This window comes from Eptesicus fuscus, chromosome 11, assembly GCF_027574615.1.
Source record: "Eptesicus fuscus isolate TK198812 chromosome 11, DD_ASM_mEF_20220401, whole genome shotgun sequence".
NCBI lineage: Eukaryota > Metazoa > Chordata > Mammalia > Chiroptera > Vespertilionidae > Eptesicus > Eptesicus fuscus.
In genome coordinates this window covers 87,678,639-87,700,072 of record NC_072483.1, presented here as the reverse complement: position 1 = coordinate 87,700,072, position 21,434 = coordinate 87,678,639, and the positions used below count along the sequence as shown (strand labels likewise).

The 21,434-nt window shown below is 48.6% G+C and overlaps 1 protein-coding gene across 1 annotated transcript in view; it reads right to left on the bottom strand.

Annotated features, from left to right (window-relative positions):
- The window catches only part of ANKRD44 (ankyrin repeat domain 44), a 142,342-nt gene that overhangs the window by 18,238 nt on the left and 102,670 nt on the right, over positions 1 to 21,434 (bottom strand). The window contains exons 16-17 of the mRNA XM_028153178.2: positions 12,101 to 12,172; positions 4,467 to 4,668 (exon numbers count right to left, since the gene is read on the bottom strand). Coding sequence (XP_028008979.2) covers positions 4,467 to 4,668; positions 12,101 to 12,172 — 274 coding nt within the window. The remainder of the gene's footprint in view (positions 1 to 4,466; positions 4,669 to 12,100; positions 12,173 to 21,434) is intronic.

Sequence of the window (21,434 nt, the reverse complement as noted above, 5' to 3'; positions counted from 1 at the left end):
TCCGTTTGGGCTCTAAATCATTGGTCTTCAATCTGCTGTCCCCCCCTTCCAGGTCATACCAGCTGCCCCAAGGCTGACTTTATTCCTCCATCTTCTCCGTCCTCCCCAGCCGGGCACCCTGGCCCTTACCGAACTTGTCCCTGGTTCATGCCCTGAGGGTTATTTTCCCTTAAACACCATGTCCTTTTTTTTCAAATCCCTTTTTGTCATCTCTCCCCACTTCCCAGTTCTTTTTGCTCTTCTGAGAGTCATGCAATACTATACAATCTGGTGTCCTGCCTGCCTTCAGACCTTTGTAAAAAGAAGGAAGAAGGGACAGGAGAAGGGAGCGGAGCGGGCAGAGGGGAGCAGGAGCAGGATGGGAGGAGGGGAGAGGGAGGAGGTAAAGCAGAGGAGAGGCGAGGAGAGGAAGGGAGAGAGCGAACGGGTCCTGCTACTATTCCCTGTCACTGTACATTCTGCGGCAGGCATCCCAGGAACAGTTCTGAGTGACGAGCAGTGACTTACAGCAAACCCTCAGGCCTGGGAGGGGTACAGAAGCCCCCACTCCCTGCTCATTGATTGACAGCCTGGATGGGCTGTCTGCAGGGGCATCTCTGTCCCCGAGTTCCTCACACCACAGCCTGACCGTGTCTCATGCATGCAGGGGAAGGGCAGGGCGGGCGGGGGACTCTCCACACTCCTGGGTCCCCTCTGTCCCCTGCCCTCCCCTCCCTTCCCCTGCCCAGGTCTCCTCGCCGCTTCCCAGGTGCTGCGGGGTCCCCACCCCTAATGACCAGCGGTCACAGCGAGGGCTGGCAATGGGCAGGAGACGCAGCCAGGACACTGCTGTTGGCCTCGACCAGCTCGGGCACAATACATGGACACCCCTTATGATAGGGGCAGAAACAGAGTATTGGGGACCAGCTGGAATGGTAAGACATATGAATCATGCCCTGTTAACCGGGATTGTTTTGTTCTGATTAACCAATATCAGAACCTGGCTGGAGCTGCAGGCGGGACCTGGGAGCTCACCCGGAGATGCAGCCCGCCCTCCCCGTCGGGAACTGCCTATTCTCATGGGAAGATGACCAGCCTTGTTGCAGAGACCAGACCCCCAGCCCTTTGAGGACCCCCAGCCTTTGCGTGCCATGCCGCAGGCCTTTGCACATCTCCAGCCGTCCGGCCTGTAAACTGCCCATCTGGCATTCCCTTTGGCCTAGTTCCCCATGTAAGCTCTGTCCTTCTTCCCAATATAAGCAGCTGGTTTATATGGGGGCAGGGGGGGGGGGAGGCCCAGAGCAGATTTTTGTGGGTGACCTGCTGCTCCCTCATGCCGCCGGCAGGACTGGAATAAATGTTCACATATGATGCAACCCTGTCTCTGCTTCACTGGCTCAAGTAGGGACAGCACCAGGCGTGATGCTTCCTGCGGGGGCGGGAGCGAGGGGTGGGGGTGGAGGGGTGGGAGGAGGGAGGGTGCTTCGGGTGCTGGAAGGCCACCTTCCCAGGAGGACAGTCGGGGCGGGAGCAGCTCCCCGCCCCCCCCCCCCCAGCTTGTTGAATGCCACCCACAGCCCCACACAGAGGAGGCTGAGGACAAGCAATGGGTACGTTCTCAATCATGACCTTCTCTCCTCTGAACAGTGAGAACACTGTGGCAAGCATTGCATTTGCCTCCATGTGGATGGGGGGAGGGGAAGGGAAGAGATGGAGACGCAGCCACATCAGGTTAAAGAGGGCTCTTGGAAGAGCTGCATTTTACTACAGTCCTTTTATTGGATGCCAGTCAGGAGAGAATGCTAATTTAACAACGACACGTTTTTTCAGGGACAATACATATTAGAATGAGCTCACATTCATCGACACCACTCCGCTGAGCCACAGAATAATGCCCACATTCTGCAGCCGCTGCTTTCAGCTCATTCTCAGATACATTTCTGTATCTCGGGAGGAAATCTGGGGACTGAACACAGGCATTGTATTGTGCTTGCCATTGGGTTGGGGTTGTTTCGTTAGTTTTAAATAGCGCATTCAACCTGTTACCACTGGTTCCGCCGGCAGGCGAGCGGTTTACGGTTAGGGTATGCTTAAAAGGAAAGGATCAGCAGAGGACGGGCAGCTAAGGGCTAAGGCAATGGGTCCCCAACACAGAGGGAGGGTCAGGGAGTGTGACTGGTGCCTCCTTCTTCATCAACCTGACACCCTTTACAGGCTCATAACCATCATGGTTCCAAGGATATTTGATTTTTGGCTAAACAGAAAAAGGGGAAAATCATCTAATTCCCATCACTGAGCCAGTGTGTTACAGAGCAAACCAATACCCACAGTGCTGTGTTGTTGTTTTTCTTTTTTTTTTTTTTTGGGGGGGGGGGGGTGCGAAGAGGGTACTGCAGCTTTTTGAACTGAGCTAATAGCCCTCAGGTAAGCATAAGGCCCCCTTCGTGGAAAAGTGCAGCCAAACTGGAATTCTTGTTGGCTCCCCACACTCGACATTTCCCCAGTGGCTGACATCTCCTTGGCTGTGCGGGGCCAAGTCCAGCTTTGTCTGAGACTAGCCCCGCCTCCGCCTCCGCCTCCCTGTGCGTGACAGCCACTTTTCATGCAGCTCAAAGACCGCAACTGTCATTGCAACTAGCTGTGCCAAACCTGATATCCATTCTGGCTCCTGCCCCTCAGTATTCCCAGGATGTGAAACAACAATAACCAAAAGTTGGCCTTTCCAATGAGTTGGGAAAGATTCGGGACAAGCAGATTCTGGAAGCACGGGCTAAGGCTTGCACATTGCAGACGTTTTGTGGAGAACAGAGTGGAATGACAGCCTGTGTTATCCAATGAATGACTTGAGGGAAATCCAAAAGGAGTGAATCGGCCTGACCACGAGGGGGCTCCATCGGACCATCACCTATGCGGTGGCAAATGAGTGACCACGATTATTTTTCATGGTTCACCGTTACAAGAGGCTCTCCACAATGAAAACAGGCCCTTTGTCGTTGTCAGGAAGTCCCTGGTAACTAAGGCAGGGTGCTTGCCTTAATAGCAGGCAACCGATGTTTTAAAAGAACTAAATTTGAACTTTAGAATAATACCAAGGATGTCTAGAATATCAAACTTTATAATGCTTTACAACATTACCAAAAAGACTAAAAGTGGATAAAAAATAAGAATTTGCAATTTAACCAACCACTCCTGATCTCATGACTAAAGTCTTCTTCCAGGAATAATTGTTACCAGGTAATTAGGCAACAGCCATGTTTGTTTGTATTTTTTTTTCTATCTCCATATTGTTCTTCTTCAGTGGTTTGGAAATTCAGGGTTGTAGGTGGAAATACTTCTACAAAGTCTAACATTCTGAGAAAATTTCCCCAAGTAACAAGATCATTACATCTTCTGGAAAACCATCTTCACTCTTTGCTTCCTCAATACACTCATTTAATGGTGTAAGACAGTTATTTCTCATCAGAAGACAATAGTTACGATCCTGATCAAAGGCAGATATCATTGAATCCCTGACCCCAAAGGAAGGTATGCCTTCACTGAGCTAGAAGGTATGCCTCCCCATCGCTTTATATCTGTGTGCACCTCTAGCAGGGTCCTGATACAGTTTGATTTTATGTGTATTAGAGGAAAATCCTGGAAAAGACCATTACTTCCTTTGTGATATGTACATGCACTTTTTAAGAGCCTCTCTTTACACCCGATGCACCAAGCATCAGAGCAAAAACTCAGAGGCATCATTTAGGCTGGCAGAATGGGGCGCTGATTAGTCTGCTGTCTGGTGACTCCTTTTATGAAATCGCCCTAACACGTCATGCGTTTCCCACTTTAAAATGCTGTGTGACTTCGTTCTATGGAACGCATCTGAAGATCACATTAGGCCTTGCCCTTTTTTTTAGAAAGTTTTGTGATGACTGCTGGCCAAAGGCTCTGAACTCTCTTTTGAGTGAAGACCAGAGGGAGCACAGAGGATTTTTAGAGCTGGATCCACAGTATTGTATTCTGTACGATGCTGTAATGATGCACACATATCATTCTACATCTGTCCAAATTCACAGGATGCACAACAGCAAGAGTGAACCCTAATGTACACTACGGACTTGGATGGGGTTGAGGTGTCGATGTAGGATCATCAATTGTAATGTATGTACCACTCTTGTGGGACGTTGATCATGGGAGAGGCTATGCAGGGGGGAGAGGGGGCAGGAGGTGCGTGGGAAATCTCTGTGCCTTCCTCTCAATTTTGCTGTGAACCTAAAACTGCTCTAAAAAAAAATAAATCTTTAAAGGAGACGCCAGAGCCCATCTGGCCAGAGAACACCAATCACCTCAACGTGGATAGAAGCCCAGGGTTTTGGAAGAGTGTAGGCATACGTGATGCAGAAAGAAAATGTTTTTAAAAATTGGGATGAAAGAAGATGCAGCCAACCATTTACTCAACTTATGAGTCGGCCGCAAAAAACGCTAACCATTCTCTGGGGGAGACCCACCTGAGGCGTGGAGTGGGGTCCTTTTGGTGACATCGTCTTTCACAAAGATGGACGCGCCCTGGTTGATCAGCGCTTCCACACATTCCGTGTGGCCCCGGAAGGCAGCCAGGTCCAGCGCGGTGCGGCCCTTCTCGTCCCGGATGTCCAGGTCCACCAGGGACTGCAGCAGCACCTCCAGGGCCTGGTGGTGCCCGTTGTAGGCCTGCGGAGGGGAAGCCAGTGACACGGTGCTCGCTCGCCTCGGACCCCACAGCTCCCCCAGGGAGGGGCGAGGCCTCCAAGGTCACAGACAGAGGCCACCCCAAGGAGCACGTCAGACGGACACTCGGGATAAAGGAAAACACCGGTAACCAAAGAGTTAGATTGAAAAATCAAAATGCGTGAAACGCACGGCTATGTATGAATTCCTTCGTGTCCTTTCTCTTTTGTCAGATAATTTGCCCCGGAGGCACCGAATGTATGAATGGATTCATGTATTTGTACCTATCGATCTACTCACCCAATACAAGCCAGCAGCTGAATAAATTAATATAATCTTATATCGGCCAGGTCAGGCTAAACATACTGACATGATCAGAATCCCACCCCCTCCCGCCCCAGGAGATTATTCTGTTAAACCTGCAGCAAAAGGTTACCAAATACACGTGTCTTCATAATTCAACAGAGGCGTACAGACCTTGTTGCGGTTGAACATTTTCATTTCTAGCCACGTGACCCTGGGTGAGTTTCTTAATTTCACTGAGTTTGTTTCCATAAAAGGAGAGCCAGAAAGGGTGCCTCGCAGGGAGGATAAAGGAAAAAGAGATAAAATCGCACAGGCTTTGCATCATACCGTGTACACAGGTGATGCTTCCTCCTCTCCCCTTTACGTCCTCCCCTGATTACAATGAACACACAGACAGAAGTGTGGAGAAACGTGCTGTGAGGCAGCGCCAAGCTCGGACTTAGTATGAGGTCCTACGCTATGTTAAGAGGGAGAGCCTTCATACTAAAAAACAGAAGTCTGAAAGCTGATTTGCATTAAGCCTATGGGGTAAAACACATCTCTGTACACACCAGAGAAAGGCCGGTTTGGCTCAGTGGATAGAGCGTAGCCTGTGGACGGAAAGGTCTCAGGTTCGATTCCAGTCAAGGGCACATGCCTGTGTTGTGGGCTTGATCCCCAGTAGGGGGCGTGCAGGAGGCAGCCGATCAATGATTCTCTCTCATCATTGATGTTTTTCTCTCTCCCTCTCCCTTCCTCTCTGAAATCAATAAAGATCTATTAAAAAATAAAAAGAAAAGGTGGAAGAATCCGGAGAGCAGGGGCAGGGAGGGGCGGGGAGGGGAAAGAGATGGAGGAGAGGCCAGTCCTCCGAGTCCTCAGCCCAAGTCCCCTCTCTTGTCTCCGGCGCCTTCCGTGTTTCCGCTGCAGTGAGGCCTCAGGCACCATTTATTTGAGAAAGGGCTCAGCACAGAAAAAGGTCCGCTTCCTAATATAAAAAGAGCTCTTACAAACCATTTTTAAAAACTAGAAAATGCGCAAAGGGCATACAGAGGCAGCTCACATAAAAAGAAATAGAAAAGGTCAGTGAGCATATGAAAAAAAATAAGTATATTGTATGGTACTATTTTTTAACGACCAGATTGGCAATGATTAAGTTTGGTCGTGTCCTGTATTAGTTAAGAGCAGTGAAAAAAGCAATCTTATGCTCTGTTGGTGGAAATACAGATTGTTGTGACATTTGTGGAGAGCCATATGACAAAACCTATCAAATAAAAAAAATGCTAAGTTACAAACACTGCATAGAGCATGACCTCATTTATACAAAAAAGCAAATATATCCAGATATATACATGTCTTTATACTGTATACTTCTATATTTATAGCAAATTTTAGAAGATTAGGAGAGAAACTGTGAACTTTTAGAAATGAAAAGTAAAGTAATGAACGTGGACATTTTTCACCTTATCTTTTTAAAAATTATTTGAATTGTTTCCTCCAAGTAGGAATATATATATATTTTAAACATATATTTTTATTGATTTCAGAGAGAAAGGAAGAGGAAGAAATAATCACTGATGAGTGAGAATCACCGATTGGCTGCCTCCTGCATGCTCCCCACTGGGGATCAAGCCTGCAACCCAGGCATGTGACCCTGACCGGAATCAAACCCGGGACCCCTCAGTCCACAGGCCGATGCTCTATCCAATGAACCAAACCAGCCAGGGCGGAGTATATTTTTTAAATAGCACTATGGAAGGCGCTATGCTGAGCACTCCAGCTACAGCCTCTCATTTAATTGTTGCAAGCATCCTTTTTATAGATGAAAAAACACAAATGAAACCAGCAATGTTCACTGACTCATCCAACAGCACTTAGCTAGTACATGACGGAGTCAGGATTTGAAACCCCGAATCTGAGACCACGAAAATCTATGCTTTTAGGCAACGTCTTATCATTTCCCCCCAGTAATTCCATTGAAGTGACTTTCAGACAAAACACTTTTGTCTCTACGTGTACCAGCGCGGAGAGCTGATTACAAGCATCGGATCAGAAACTACAGCCTTCCCGGGAAGGCCTGGCGTGGAGGGAAGTGGCCTGGACGAGCGATGAAGCAAGGTTTGCGCTGGGGAACGCCCAGCCGTCGCTCCTACACTGCACGCGGCCTTTCTTGAGACGGAGAACCGAACCCCTGCACCACCTTTAGGGCCTGGACTTGCCATGCAAACCGTAACCGCAGAGGCTCCCAGCCTTCAGCCTAAACTCAACCCTGAAGCCACACTGGGCTGAGCCTTTGCTCTGAGCCAGGAGCACTGGGCATGGAGCACCTCATGTAACGGTCACGGCCACCCGTGGTCGGAATACTGTGATCCCCACTTTATCCACGAGGACACCGAAGGGCAGAGACACGGGCCAAGCCGCCCGCGGTCACACGGCCTTGCACGTGGAACCAGGGCTCGGAGCACAAGGACCCCCAGCCCCGGCTGGGGCCTTGGCATGACCTGCCGTGGAATGGGCGCCACAAGGCCAACGGCTTTGTTTCTTCAACTTCTTATTCTAGGACATTTCCAACTTACGCCAAGAAGATGGGCTCGTGGGATGGATTCCCACGTACCCACCACCTGGTCTCAGCCACCATCGACTCAGGCCGGGGTGACTCTGGGCGGCCGTAGCATCGACATCAGGGTATAAACCCAACCGTCTCACCCAGGGCTGGAGTCTGTGGCTTATTTGAAAATTGACTTTGCCTAACATTTCCCCTCACTTTACATTGTAATGGGTGAGGGGGTAAGAGATCAACTGAAGGACTTGTATGCATGCATATGAGCAAAACCAATGGACACAGTCAGGGAGGGAGAGGTGAGGGCGGCCAGGGAGAGGTCAATGGGGGGAAAAGGAGACTTATGTAATACTTTAAGCAATAAAGAATTTAAATTAAAATAAATAAATAAATAAAAAATAAATAAATAAGAGCCCAGCCAACTACGTGGCTCAGTGGTTGAGCGTCAACCTGTGAACTAGGAGGTCATGGTTAGATTCCTGGTCAGGGCACATGCCTGGGTTGGGGGCTTGATCCCCAGTGTGGGGCATGCAGGAGGCAGCTGACCAGAGATTCTCTCTCATCACTGATGTTTCTCTCTCTCTCCCTCCCTCTCTCTTCCTCTCTGAAATCAATAGAAATATTTAAATTGTAATGGCAGCAACTGATTCTGCTCGTGTGGACATCCTGACTCCACACCAGGGGAAAGGACTCCACGTGGGTAACAGCAGGTTCCTGTTGCCATTTGCAAGTGGTGGTCCTTCCGGGCCCATTCCTACTGCGACAAAAATAGCAAACATTTTCACGTCTGTCACTATGACAGCCTAAGAAAATAGAACCGGCGACTTACAAAGCACATGCGTATCTATAAAGCATGACAGCGGACACGTTTAGATTTAATAGAGAAGACACACAGCGGAGAGAGAGACCGACTCAGGAAGGCAGCCGGCGTGGAGGCATCGCAGGCGCATAAGCTGGGTGCTGACTTACGAGCTCACCTCCTCTAAGAGGCCCTTTGAACCTCACAGCAACAACTAAATCCATTGGCATGTGTCCAAGCTAAGGAGGCTTAATGTCAAAATAAAACGGAGTGAACCCTGTGGGTAGTTAGAAAAGCTTCAGGATTCCATCCCACACTTTCTTCTATACCAGGTGCTCGAAACGTCCCTTAAAGACAGGATGGTTCAAAGTCCGGGTTTACCTACAGAATCCTGGTTTTGGCCTTCAGTCTAGTTCAGCGATTTTCAACCAGCGTGCCGCAAGAATTTTTAAAACTGCTTAGTCGGGGGCACTGACCTCTTTTCCCTTAGATTGTCAAGTAAAAACGGCAACAGTAAACGCAACAAGAGCCATCCGGTGTGAATGAATCAAATGTATACCTAGTTTTTGTTGTTGTTAGGCCATAACAAATACATAGGCCAAAAATACATTTTTTTTTGGTGTGCTGCAGAATTCTAGCAATTAGTTTGTGCGAGCCATAGGGTGGAAATCGCTGGCCTAGTTTCCAGCTCCTGAATTTTAGTATGCATATGCATTATAAGACAGAACTGAAGAGACACAGGGATGTACTAAACCTCAAAGGCAATGGGGGGGGGGGGGGGGGGGGGCGGGGGAATAATAAAGGTATGGGGATTAGACCAGAACATTCATCTATCGTCACACTTCATAGCTCAACCCTATGGAATTCTCTTTGATGGTTAATGCATGATTCAGTCTCGAGACAATTAGATGGCTTTTGGGGTCTATTGAAAGAGTGGACAACAAAGCTTTAAGCTCTCTGAAGGAGACTCGGTCGTCAGCAGGACACGATGAAAACTGTCCTATTTTCCTTTCTATTCCCATCATCTTCCACCAGGTGGTCAGTAGGTAATTCCACAAGTAATTTCCGAAATAACAAAAGGAGGAAGCAACTCACAAAAGAACAAACACGCTGGTTCAAAAAGCACGTAGTATGTTGGCTTTCAATAGACAACCCAGCGTAAGCCTTTGCTGCAGGGAACAAACGTTTTAAGTCTGTTTCACGCAATTCCTTACATCTCGGTAGGTAACACATATTTTTAGAACGTGATTAATTTCTTTGAACTTTTTAGGCTGCAACTGAGGACACCGAGGAGAAAGAAGTTGGGGTCCTCACGGAATCCGCGCCACAGTGGGTCCATCTGGACATCTGGGCAGCGGGGGCCCTCATTTGCATAGCCCTGCTTCCTGGCTTAATTTTTCCAAGTGGCTGAAAATGCCTGTGAAATCCCCGGCTCCTCATCCTGGAGGCTTCAATCATTCAGGCAGGAAAAGGTAACCAGGTGTGTCAGGTGTCCCGGGCCGGCAGGTTGGAGGGCATCTGCTTCCACCTAAGAAACCATCGCCCTGGATGTTTTTTTGTTGTTGTTGTTTTTTAATATATTTTATTGATTTTTTTTACAGAGAGGAAGAGAGAGGGATAGAGAGTTAGAAACATAAATGAGAGAGGAACATTGATCAGCTGCCTCCTACACACTCCCCACGGGGGATGTGCCCACAACCAAGGTACATGCCCTTGACAGGAATCGAACCTGGGGCCCTTGAGTCTGCAGGCTGACGCTCTATCCACTGAGCCAAACCGGTCAGGGCCGCCCTGGGGTTTTATCCAGTGAATTGCTACAGAGGCCCCTGGACAGGCTGGTGGCATCCTTGGGGAGTCCTTGAAGTGAATAATATGTTTTTATTATTCTTTTAAAATATTTTTTATTTTTATTGATTTCAGAGGGGAAGGGAGAGGGAGAGAGAGATGGAAACATCAATGATGAGAGAGAATCCTTGATCGGCTGCTTCCTGCACGCTCCCCACTGGGGCATGCGCCCTCAGTCGGAATCGAACCTGGGACCCTCCAGTCCCCAAGCCAACGATCTATCCATTGAGCCAAACCAGCCAGGGCAAAGCACATAATATATTTTTAAAGGGTTTGCATTCCGAGGGCACGACTGAAATGTTTTAGGATTAACCCGCTGCTAACACCACGGCCAAAGGCATCCACGTGCCTGCTTGCCTGCTTGTCTACCTTCTGCTTTTGCTCTTTTACAGTTTACACTCCACACACGTTTAGAACAAAAGTAATATCACTCCATCTGTCTCCTCAGACTTCTCCAAAGGGCTTCCTATTTTACTCAGAGGAAAGGTCACAGTTCTTACAAGAGCACGAGGCCCCCTGTGAACTGCGTGGCTCCCCGCCCCGCGGCAACATGTCAGGCCTCATCCTCCCCCCCCCCTCCCCCCCCGCGCCTCGCTCTCCCTGCCACAGCGGTGTTCTGGCTCTTCCGGTAACTTGCCACGCGTGCTCTCACCTTTGCACTTCTGCCCAGAACACTCAGGTGTCAGCCAGCTACCTCCCCTGGCGTCCGGGCAGGAGGGGGGTTCTGCGCGATGTAACGGCGCCCCGGCCACCTCCTCCCCGTCTCGCCGGTCTCTGTGTGGCACACGCAGCACCTACCACCCTCCGTCCTGCCACACACTCACTTGCCTGTGTCTCCTGGACTGGAAACTACCAGGACAGAGCCCGGGCTTTGCTTATGGCAACAGCTCCAGCTCCTGGGACGGTGCTTACTACGGACACAGTCAGCACATGTCAATGAAAGGCTGACATCATGTGAACCATGGGGAGGAGGGTGCTGTCTCACTGCTTTACGTGTTAGCTCATGTCGTTCCCCCAACGGCCCTGGGATAGAGGTACTGCTGTTCTCCACGTGTGGTGGGTGGAGAAACTGAGGCACAAGAGGTTAGATACTTAGCCAAGATCATACAACAAATTAATTAACAAATTGGAAAGGGTTTGGGGATCCTTAACTAATTCATCCCTTTTAAGTTACAGGTGGGGAAACCAGGTCCAGGTGAGCTGCTAATGAGGAGGGGGTGGCTGGGACCTCCTCACTGCAGGCACTTCCTCGCCCGGCCAGCTACAGGACTCCCAAAGCCCACCCTGTCATTCCAGGACTGGAAACCCATAGAGCTTAGCAGAGCACCAGGCACACAATAAGCACTGAACAATCCCTTTTTAAAAATGAATGAGAGATGACAGAATTTCTAGAAGCTGAGAAGTCCCTTCTCAGATTAGAAGGAGGCTTGGCGGTGCACTCAACCCCACTCTCAAAGGGCATCAGGATTCCATCTGAGGTACCCTTTCCCAAAACAGGCCTCTCCGGGGCGGCTAGTGCTGTCTGGGAACCCTCAGCGTTGGGGTAACTTCCCCAGGCACAGCCGATGGTTGGGCAGAGATTTCAGAGAGCAAGCTTTAGAGCAACCGATACTAAAAGCCAACTGCTGTGAATTTTTTACCTGTAAGCATCCCACTACCCATCCACCTTTTCCATTCCCAATCCATCTCCAGGAACAAAGACGTATGCACATTTTAACCTGATTTCACTGGATTCAGAGTGTGTGTGCGTATGTCAGTGGGTGTGTTGGTGGGTGTGGCGGAGGGTGGTGAGGTGGGTGTCAGCGGAGGTGCCTGAGCCTTTACCAGGCACTGTTGCCATTGTTAGCTATTTCTGCACGTCTGTGCTTTCGTCGTAAGAGCAGCCTAGTTTTAGGAACGCTTCGGTTCTTCCTGTAACAAGCGAAGTTGCCCAGAATCTCACTTACAGCCAAGTGGAGCGGACTCTTGGTAGCACCCGGATCTGACTCTTCAAAACCGCCGTTGGTTCTTTCCAAAAGCTGCGGAGAGGAAGGAAAACGACAGGACGTCAGTGCAGTCCGCAAAGGGAGTCCCACTTCACGGGTACCAGTGGGAGCACAAGTGAGGAAGGTGTCAGGAACCGAAGACATTGTGCAACTTATCCGCAATGTAAGAAACCTGATATAGTGCGTCCAATCAAAGACGCTGAGGTTTCAACCTCTAGAACAGTGGTTCCCAACCTTTTTGTGGCCATGTCCCACCTAAGCATCTCTAAAATCCTGATGCCACCCCCTCTCCGCCCCGTGACAAATAATTCTTATTTTTCAAAAAGTGAACTCCTAAAAGGCCATTAACTTGGTCTAAACAAGCTTCCAAAGAACATGGCTTTCATGAAAGAGAAAAATAAAAGAACAAAAGGACAGGTGAAGTACTAAGGAAGAAATCACTAAGGAATTGTTTAAAAAATAATAATAATAATATAAAGTGATATTAAAAAAAGCAAATAAAATTTCAAAACATGTAATAGAGAACTGAAATGCATAAATATGTCACAATATATATTTATACTAGAGGCCCGGTGCACAAATTCATGCACAGGTGGGGTCTGCCCAGCCTGCCCTGATAGGAGCCGATTGGGCCAGGCCGGCCAGGGGGAGGGGCCGCGGGCAGTTGGCTGGCCAGCCCCGCCCCCTAGTCGAACTCCTGGTTGAGGGGACAATTTGCATATTAGCCTTTTACTATATAGGCTACAATATAAGAGGCCCCTAGGACCATAAGAAATGCCAAAAATTCACGGTTAATAACTCATTCTCGAATTTCCCCCCTTAAAAATCAAATTGCCCCCCTGTGGGCGTGTGCCCCACATTGGGAACCACTGCTCTAGATCATCCCAGCGTTTGCTATGCCAGAAAGGCTTCCTGCTTCCAAAGATGCTCAGCCTCACCAGCCCGGAAAAGTCACTCATGGGAAGCCCACTCTTCACCCACCAGACGGTAACAATGAGAACACTGCAATGACCAGTTTACTCCACCATCACACACACATTCACTGGAGAAAAGGTTGCAAAAGACACAAAGCTCCTCTTCCCACGGAGCTTCCAGTGCAGAGAAGGAAAGCAGACAAGCAAACTCACAAACGAAAGGTATCTGGCGCTGATACATGCTATAATGAAAATACAACAGTGTGGTGAGATCGAGTGGCCAGGAAGTTACTTCACGGCTGGTGGCCAGGCAAGGCCCCTCCAAGGAGGTCTCAGTGAAAGGGAGACCTGAATGAAAAGAAGAATTACAGCAAGTGAAGGTGTGGCAGGAGAGTGTCCGGGAGGCGGGAGGAGGCGGTGCAAATGCACCAAGTGGGGGTGAACACGGTGAGTTCACGGAACAGAAAGGATGGTGTGACCAGGGCATGACCTGGGCACCAGGAAGAAGACATTCTCGGGGAGTCTGGGTGGAAAAACAAAGTGTCAAGACATTTCTGGGCATCTGTGCATCCTTTGACCCTAGGAACTAATTTCCAATAAATCATTACAATGATGCATGGATAAAGAAATTTATTCTGAGAAAGACAAATATCGTAACATATATGCATAGCCCATGGACATGGGCTACAGGGTAGTGAAGACCTGGGATGGGGGGTGGGGAGGGTCTGAGAGGATGGGGGTGAAGGGAGGGGAATGGGTGATATCTGTAATACTATCAACAAAAAGTATATATTTAAAAAAGAAAGAAATGTACTCATTCAACAAATATTTGATAAATGATCACCAATGTGCCCAGAGATTGTCCCATGCACTGAGGATTCAATAGTAAGTATTTTTAAAACCATTTTTTCTCATAGGGCGTGGGCAGGCAATAAAAGGAAGAAGTTTGGGAGTCCATCAGAAAGTAGTAGGTGCTACGGAGGAAAATAAAACCGAGGAGAGTTGGGAGGGCTGGAGGGGAGGTCAGTTTGCAACTTTATATAGGGTCACAGAGAGGTCTTACTGAGCAGGCGAAGGCCCGGCGAAGTCCTGAGGACGATGGAGAGCCTTGTGGATGCCCGCGAGGAGAGCATCCCACGCAGAGGGGCCGGCCACGGCCAGGCCCTTAGGGACAGTGTGCTTAAGGACATGAGGGCTGCAGCAAAGCGAGGAAGAGCGAGAGTGACAGGCAAGGAAGTCAGAGAGATGGCGGCGGTGGGGGGGATGGGGGTCATAAAGAGCCTCCTGGGTTGTTGTAAGAATTCTGACTTAGATCTCGAGATGGAGTTTCACTGGCGTGTTCTGAGCATGGGGATGACGTGTTCTAACTTTGAGGAGCGCACAGAGACCATGGATGAGCTGGGGCACCACCTAAGCGTGGAATAACAGGCTCTGGCACCACCTAAGCGTGTTGGGCCAGTGGGAGCAGCAGGGATGGAGAGAAGCGGGGGGATTGGGCATATTTGGGAGATAGACTACATAGGGTTTGCTGATGAGTGAATGTGTGTCCTTCAGCGTCCTGTGTCCAGGCCCCCAGCTTAGTGAGTGCGGGGAGCAAGGCACGGGGCACAGGGCGTCCAGTTGTCGCCGGTGTGGGCCCAGCAGAGGCTGTGTGGCTCTGGGGCCAATAGCAGCGGCAGTGACGAGCCTGCCCTGACTGTCAGCTGGGGGCCGGGGCCATGGGCAGCCATCCGGTGGCTGCTCTCTGCTTCCCTGTCTCCTGCTCACAGGGAAGGGGCAGCTGCCCTGGCCGCCGAGTGCCCCAGCTCAGACCTACACTGAGTGGCCAGATTATTATGATCTCTGAACGCATATGTGTTCACTCAGTATATGTGTGTGCATGTGTATACATACATATATATATATATGTATATTAGAGGCCCGGTGCATGAATTCGTGCATGGGTGGGGTCCGGCCAGCCTGGCCAGGGGAAGGGGACATGGGCAGTTGGCCGGCCTGCCTGCTGGTCGAACTCCTGGTCAAGGGGATAATTTGCATATTAGCCTTTTGTTATATAGGATATACACTGAGTGGCCAGATTATTATGCATTCAGAGATCATAATGATCTGGCCACTCAGTGTATTTTTGGAGAACAGCCTAGAAAGGTCGCCTCTTCTGGACTTCCCAGCAATCCCATAAGCACCTGTCTTTAAAAACCAAATCTTTTTCTACTCAAAATAGCCAGCATGGTTTCTGGTCCTTCGACTGAATCCTGACCGATTCAAAGAGTAATGCAGATTGTTATAGAAGTTGTGCTAACGGGGGTGCGAAGGGGAAATCAGACCACTCCATACACTGGAAAGCAAAACTTCCTAAAATTCACATTCCCCGTTTTTCTCCCTGAAAAGCTCAAAGTTGTTGAAGGGGGGGGGGCAGGAGGGGGGACACATTTTAAAGCCATATCTGTGGAATGATACCATTTTCAATTTTTTTAAAATTGCATTGGCATGACTACATATGCAGAAAAAAGGCCTAGACATACACACCCTGCAATGAAGAGCACAATAATCTGAACGTGGGGTTATATAGGGTTTTTACTTTCTTTTTTATTTTCCTACCCTCGTTTTGCAGTGACTGTGTAGTTTTCATAATCAGAAAAACACTAAAGCTCTTTCTATTTGGGAAAAAAGCTATTAACCTTCCTTTTCATTTAACAAATGATGTCCACAGACGCCCAGATCGTCCAGAATTCTTCTCCAGTCAATGCATATGGGGAAAAAAACGTTTGGATTCTTTGGTAAATAACGGTGTAAAACGTACCATCTAAAAGCACACCATTTCAGTATCGCAAATAATATAACAAATAGAAATGGCGGACGTGAGAGACATTTTATGTTTGCTTTTATTCGTGTGAGAATAGAATGTGGAACTTAAAACAATCTAAGGTATGTTGGAATAATGAGAATACATTTAATTTTAACTTTGAAGCAAATAACCTTAAAACCCATCTGCCTCACATCGTGGAAATAAAAGTAGCTTTAACGGCTTGCAAAGGCTAGAAAACAGCTGTTCTTTTGCTTTGTTTTGCACCATTATCACCTGCAAGACTTCCTGGAATTGACCGTGCGTCCCAACTCCAGATCCGGTCCTGGAGTGAACGTGTAATCAAAGGAACACAGAACCATTTCCACCCTCTCAGCCACACGATGCGGAGGCAAGAAGACAATACACGGTTTACAGCCTCACCTCAGGCATGTTCCCGGAAGATTGGGTATGGGGCATGACTTTCCACACACATACTTTGATCATACAAAAAGCACGTGATGTTCCATGGCAATCACTCACCCGATATTTGCCGAGAATCCCTGTGCAGGACTCTGGGTAGGCATCGGGATTCAACTGTGCAGAGAACATACATGGCCGCTGAAGTGAAAGGTGGCGTGTGTGTTCAAGAATGTCATTCGCCCTTTACTCATTCATTCAGTCGTTATCTACTGAGCACTCTGCTAGGCACTGGCATGATCAGTTCTAAAATGGCCCCTGACCACATGAAATGTATAGTCCAGGGGGCGTAACGGACGACTCTAACGTGTACCTCCAGCGTGGCATCACAGGCTGCCACCGGCACAATAAAGGATGTGCACTCACTTCGAGGATCGACTTGGCCCTCTGCCTAAACCAGCTGTTCAAACGGCTGCTTCCATAAAGCCTTCATCCGGGCTACTTTGTCCTACTCCTCATCATCTCCCAACCCCAGCACTGCTCCTGTTCTCAAGTGACCAAGCATTTATGAAGCCGGTCTGCAGAGTGTAGCACGCCTGCCCCACCTCTCCTGCACACCCGCCTCCTACAACCTGGCATTCTTGGGGGAAACACCAGAAGGGCTGGGATTAAAGCCATTGCCAGCCCCCCACTGACAAATAATGATGGGCCCCGACGTGGCCACTGAGAGACAGCAGCAGGGTGAGAGCAAGCAGACCTTCTAAGGGCCTTACTGGTGAAACGTGCACGCCCTGGTTCAGAGCCTGTGGAGGGCACCGTGGAGGGGGAGGCTGGGGTGCGCTGTAACTCTGGGGCCTGAGAAAATGATTGCATTGGAGACTTTAACAATTTATAGGACGTTTTCTGAATGTGGACGGTGTTCCTACAGGGTTCGTGGGCTCTCACAGAGAACATCTCAAGGTCTTAGATTTAAAAGCAGCAAAGGTACTCTAGTCAGTTTGTCTCAGTGGACAGAGCGCCAGCCTGCAGACTGAGGGGTCTCGGGTTCGATTCAGGTCAAGGGCATGATCCCGGGCCTTGGTTGGGGCTCCTGTGGGAGGCAACCAATCAATGTGTCTCTCTCACATCGATGTTTCTCTCTCTGTGTCCCTCCCCTTCCCTTCCACTCTCTCTAAAAATCAATGAAAAAAATATCCTCGGGTGAGGATTAACAAGTGAAAAAAAAATTAGAAAAATAAAAGCAGCAAAGGTAATAGAAGGCCAAGTTTAGGGCTTCTTCTACAAAATGAATCTGTGATAACAAAATCAAGGATAAATGTAAACTCAATGGTAATCCAATGGCCACTGGGTTAAAAAAAAACAGTAATCTTGTCCAAAACTGTGAGGAAACATAAATATTGCACTTGAACTAGGAACCCAAGCTTTCCAAATAGTAGAGGTTATGCCTGGCTATTTGAAAACACGGCAGGAAAAATGCAGGGATCCCAAGAGACTTAAAGCTGATTTAAACTAGTTTTTCTGTGTGCTAGGAAAGCAGAAAGCGAGCATGGCTCTGCCAGTAAGAACAGAAGCATGTAGCCAGCACGTCTGTGGGGCAGCCGCTCTCTCGTTGGTTATGGTCAGACTCTGACACACAAGTGAGGAGGGAGACGAGGAGCTAGAAAACCACCCAACAGTACCCCCGGGCACCGTGGGAAGAAGGTGCTCTGAGAAACGGTTTAAAAATGGATTTATTGCCTGGTCAGCATGGCTCCGTGGTTGAGTGTTGACCTAGGAACCAGGAGGTCACGGTTGGATTCCTGATCAGGGCACAGGCCCGGGTTGCGGGCTCGATCCCCAGTGTGGGGCATGCAGGAGGCAGCCGATCCATGATTCTCTCTCATCATTGATGTTTCTCTCTCTCTTTCTCCCTCTCCCTTCCTCTCTGAAATCAATAAAAATATGTTTTTAAATGGATTTACTTCTCTTTCAGCAGTGACGACTAGGAGGACGTGTGTAAGTCTTCAAGTCTGTTGAGGGTTGGGAGCAGGCCAAGGCCTCCGCAGAGCTGGCCCCTCTGTGAGAAATTCTGCCTCACATTCCTCATGTCTGTGCTTGAGAACGAAAGGCTATGTGGGCAACCTCAAGGCCATGCCTGAGTCAACTGCACTGAGACCCGGCTCAGCTCAGTCCAGAGCGGGTGCGGGGCCTACAGAAGGTTCAGACCACCCAGCCTGTGTCACTATGCTCCATGCAGGGGCTGGGATAGAGCTCAGGGGGTCCCACTGGCCTTTCAGCCCCAGGATCGCTAGGATGTCCCGGGCCACACTGGGCCTCAGGGGACCCCGGCCTTCTCCAGGGGCCTCACGGTCAGCGGCTATCCGAGGATGCACGTGACTCTGTTCACATCCGTTCACAGCTATTAGAAGAAGCCGTCTTGCTTGAAATTGTTATTAACAGCAACTGCCAGAAACTCATTGGTTTCTAGAAATGTCTGAACCTAATCTAATTTCTGCCTCCCCCCACAGTTCTAAAGGTAAGGAACCATGACCTCTCTCCGCTTGTGCAAATCATTGCCCATGCAACTCTAAAAGGAGATAACAGGGATTCGGGAGGGCACTCCGGGAGCCTGGCTAGCTGAGCTTCCGGCTCTTCCTGGGAGCTGGCTTTAATTGCTCTGCTTATCTCCGCCCTCCAGAGTGCCCTCAGGTCCCAGTAATTTCCTCGCCAATTAAAAGGCAGGAGAGCCTGCGGTCTGTGTGAGGAAGGCGATGAAACCTGCTGGGAGACAAGCCGAATGCAAGCTGTAAAATGCAGAGTGTTTAAAAAACGATCTTGCAAGAGCCTGAATGCTCATATATGTTAGGCCTGGCCGGTGTGGCTCAGTTGGTTGGACCTCATCCTGTGCACCCAAAGGTTGCCGGTTCAATTCCCCTCAGGACACATGCACGGTTGCAGGCTCGATCCCCAGTAGGGAGTGTGCAGGAGGCAGCCGATCATGTTTCTCCCTCTCCCTTCCTCTCTAAAATATCAATAAAAAATATATTTTTAATGTTCATATACATTGACCTATAAACCTACTTCAGAGATTCTATCCTGAGAAACTTTCAAGCCTAAAGCATTTAATAGTAAAATAGTGTAAAACAACCTAAATAGTAGAAAAAGGCCTAAATTATGGTTTATCCAATAATGGAATGTTATTTAAATTAAAATATATTTACCAAGAGTGATTAATTTCCATAATACTGTATGGGGGGGGGAATCAATGTACACAATTACATATTTAATATTATCTTATATATGTGAAAAATAAAATATGTGAAGAGACTGGAAGGAAATATATCAAAAGGTTAATAATGATTATTTTGGGGTGGTAGGCTTTGGTGTTTGATTTCTTGTTTCCACCTTCCTACATATTCTAAACTTTCTACAACAAATATAGATTAATCTAGTAAAGGATCAGATACATTTATCTTTATTTATTTTTAAATATATTTTTATTGATTTCAGGGAGGAAGGGAGAGGGAGAGAGAGATGGAAACATCAATGATGAGAGAGAATCGTTGACTGGCTGCCTCCTGCATGCCCCCTACTGGGAACTGGGCCCACAACCCAGGCCTGTGCCCTTGACCGGAATCGAACCTGAGACCTTTCAGTCCACAGGCCGATGCTCTATCCACTGAGCCAAACCAGCTAGGGCGATACCTTTATCTTTAAAAGTGGGAGGGTTGAGCCAGATGATTTCCAAGGTCCATTTAGCTACCTTCCCCATGATACCCAGCCAGAATGTAAGGGGTCAATGTTTTCAAGCCCATGACTAGCAAACCTTTATCACGGCAACAGTACCATGCTGGCCAGTGCTGCTGTTGGCTGAGCGTGTTCCTTCATGGCCATTAAACTCCAAATTCCTCATAGGCAGGGTCTACCTATGCCACGTAGTGTGCACTCAATAAAAGTTTGCTGAATGTAATTTAAATCTGATAAGTGAGTGAGAGCCGTCGTGGAATTAACTACAGAGTGGTAACACAATTGCTACCTGTTTCGAGAGTGCAGAACCATCCAAAGCATTACCAGTAGCTTATATTTTGGTTGGATTGTTCCCTTTACAACAAGCTGAAAACATATTCTTTGCGACATTGAAAAAACCAACCAGCAAAGCAAACACAGAAACCTGGCCTTTCAGAGAACACAGTCTTGTAACTGAAAAATGCTCCTGGATACGTGTCTCTCTTAACCACGGCAGTTTACTGTTTGGAGTCCTATAGCACCTCGTGAGGGGACCCTCTGCTCCTCCGGCAGAGGTACTCAAGAAGACTAACAGCAAACTCAATTTTAATCTGATTGATGGGCCAATACTACCGAGAAGGAGAGATACTAGTCAGAGAATTCCAACCACATTTTCTGGTTGTCATGACCTAACTCAGGCCAGGAAAAAAGCCAGGCGATGTGTTTCTGAAATAGCAGATTGCCATGAGCCTGTTCATCTCGCCACAGACAATCCAGATGAGGAGGAATCGTAAGATCAACTCAGAAGAAATAAGTCCCTATCTTGGGGGTTAAGGCACCATGGTTCCTGAAAACACAAGGCTGGAGGAAGCCGGAACCGATCATGGAGGGGATGCGGAATTTGGCTTCACTCCTGTGTGTGCACATGTGTTGAGCCGGAAGAAGCGTGTTCATGTCTTGGAGACAGATAACAGAGAGATTTAGTGACAAGGTCCCTATGCAAGCCTCTGAGGGAACACAGCCAGGCTGTCGCCATCAGCAGAGTCCAGATCCACAGCGGACGCCTTGGTTGCTGATACCAGCCTAGCATGCCTGGGGGACCCTGAATAGATCCACGAGGATGTGACCTTGAGCCCTGCAGGTCCTCCTGGGTCTGGCAACAGCAGCTGCGAGGGAATTTCAGTACAACAGCAGAAATCTTCCGCTGTTCCCTGGTATTCACAGTGAAGGAATTAGCCTTCACCACACCTCTTTACCGCCTGAATTTTGCAATTCAAGAGTTCAGTTCTCCCTCTGTATCAGCAATGAGTTCAATATATTGGTGCATTCTATCAGGAGAACAGTCCCCTGATGCTCTCTTATTCTGTTTTTCTCTTTGGTTTCCTGGAGTGTGTGTGTGTGTGTGTGTGTGTGTGTGTGTGTGTGTGTGTGAAGGGGCAGAGGAGAAGACAAAAGCAAAAGGTCTGTGTTAATC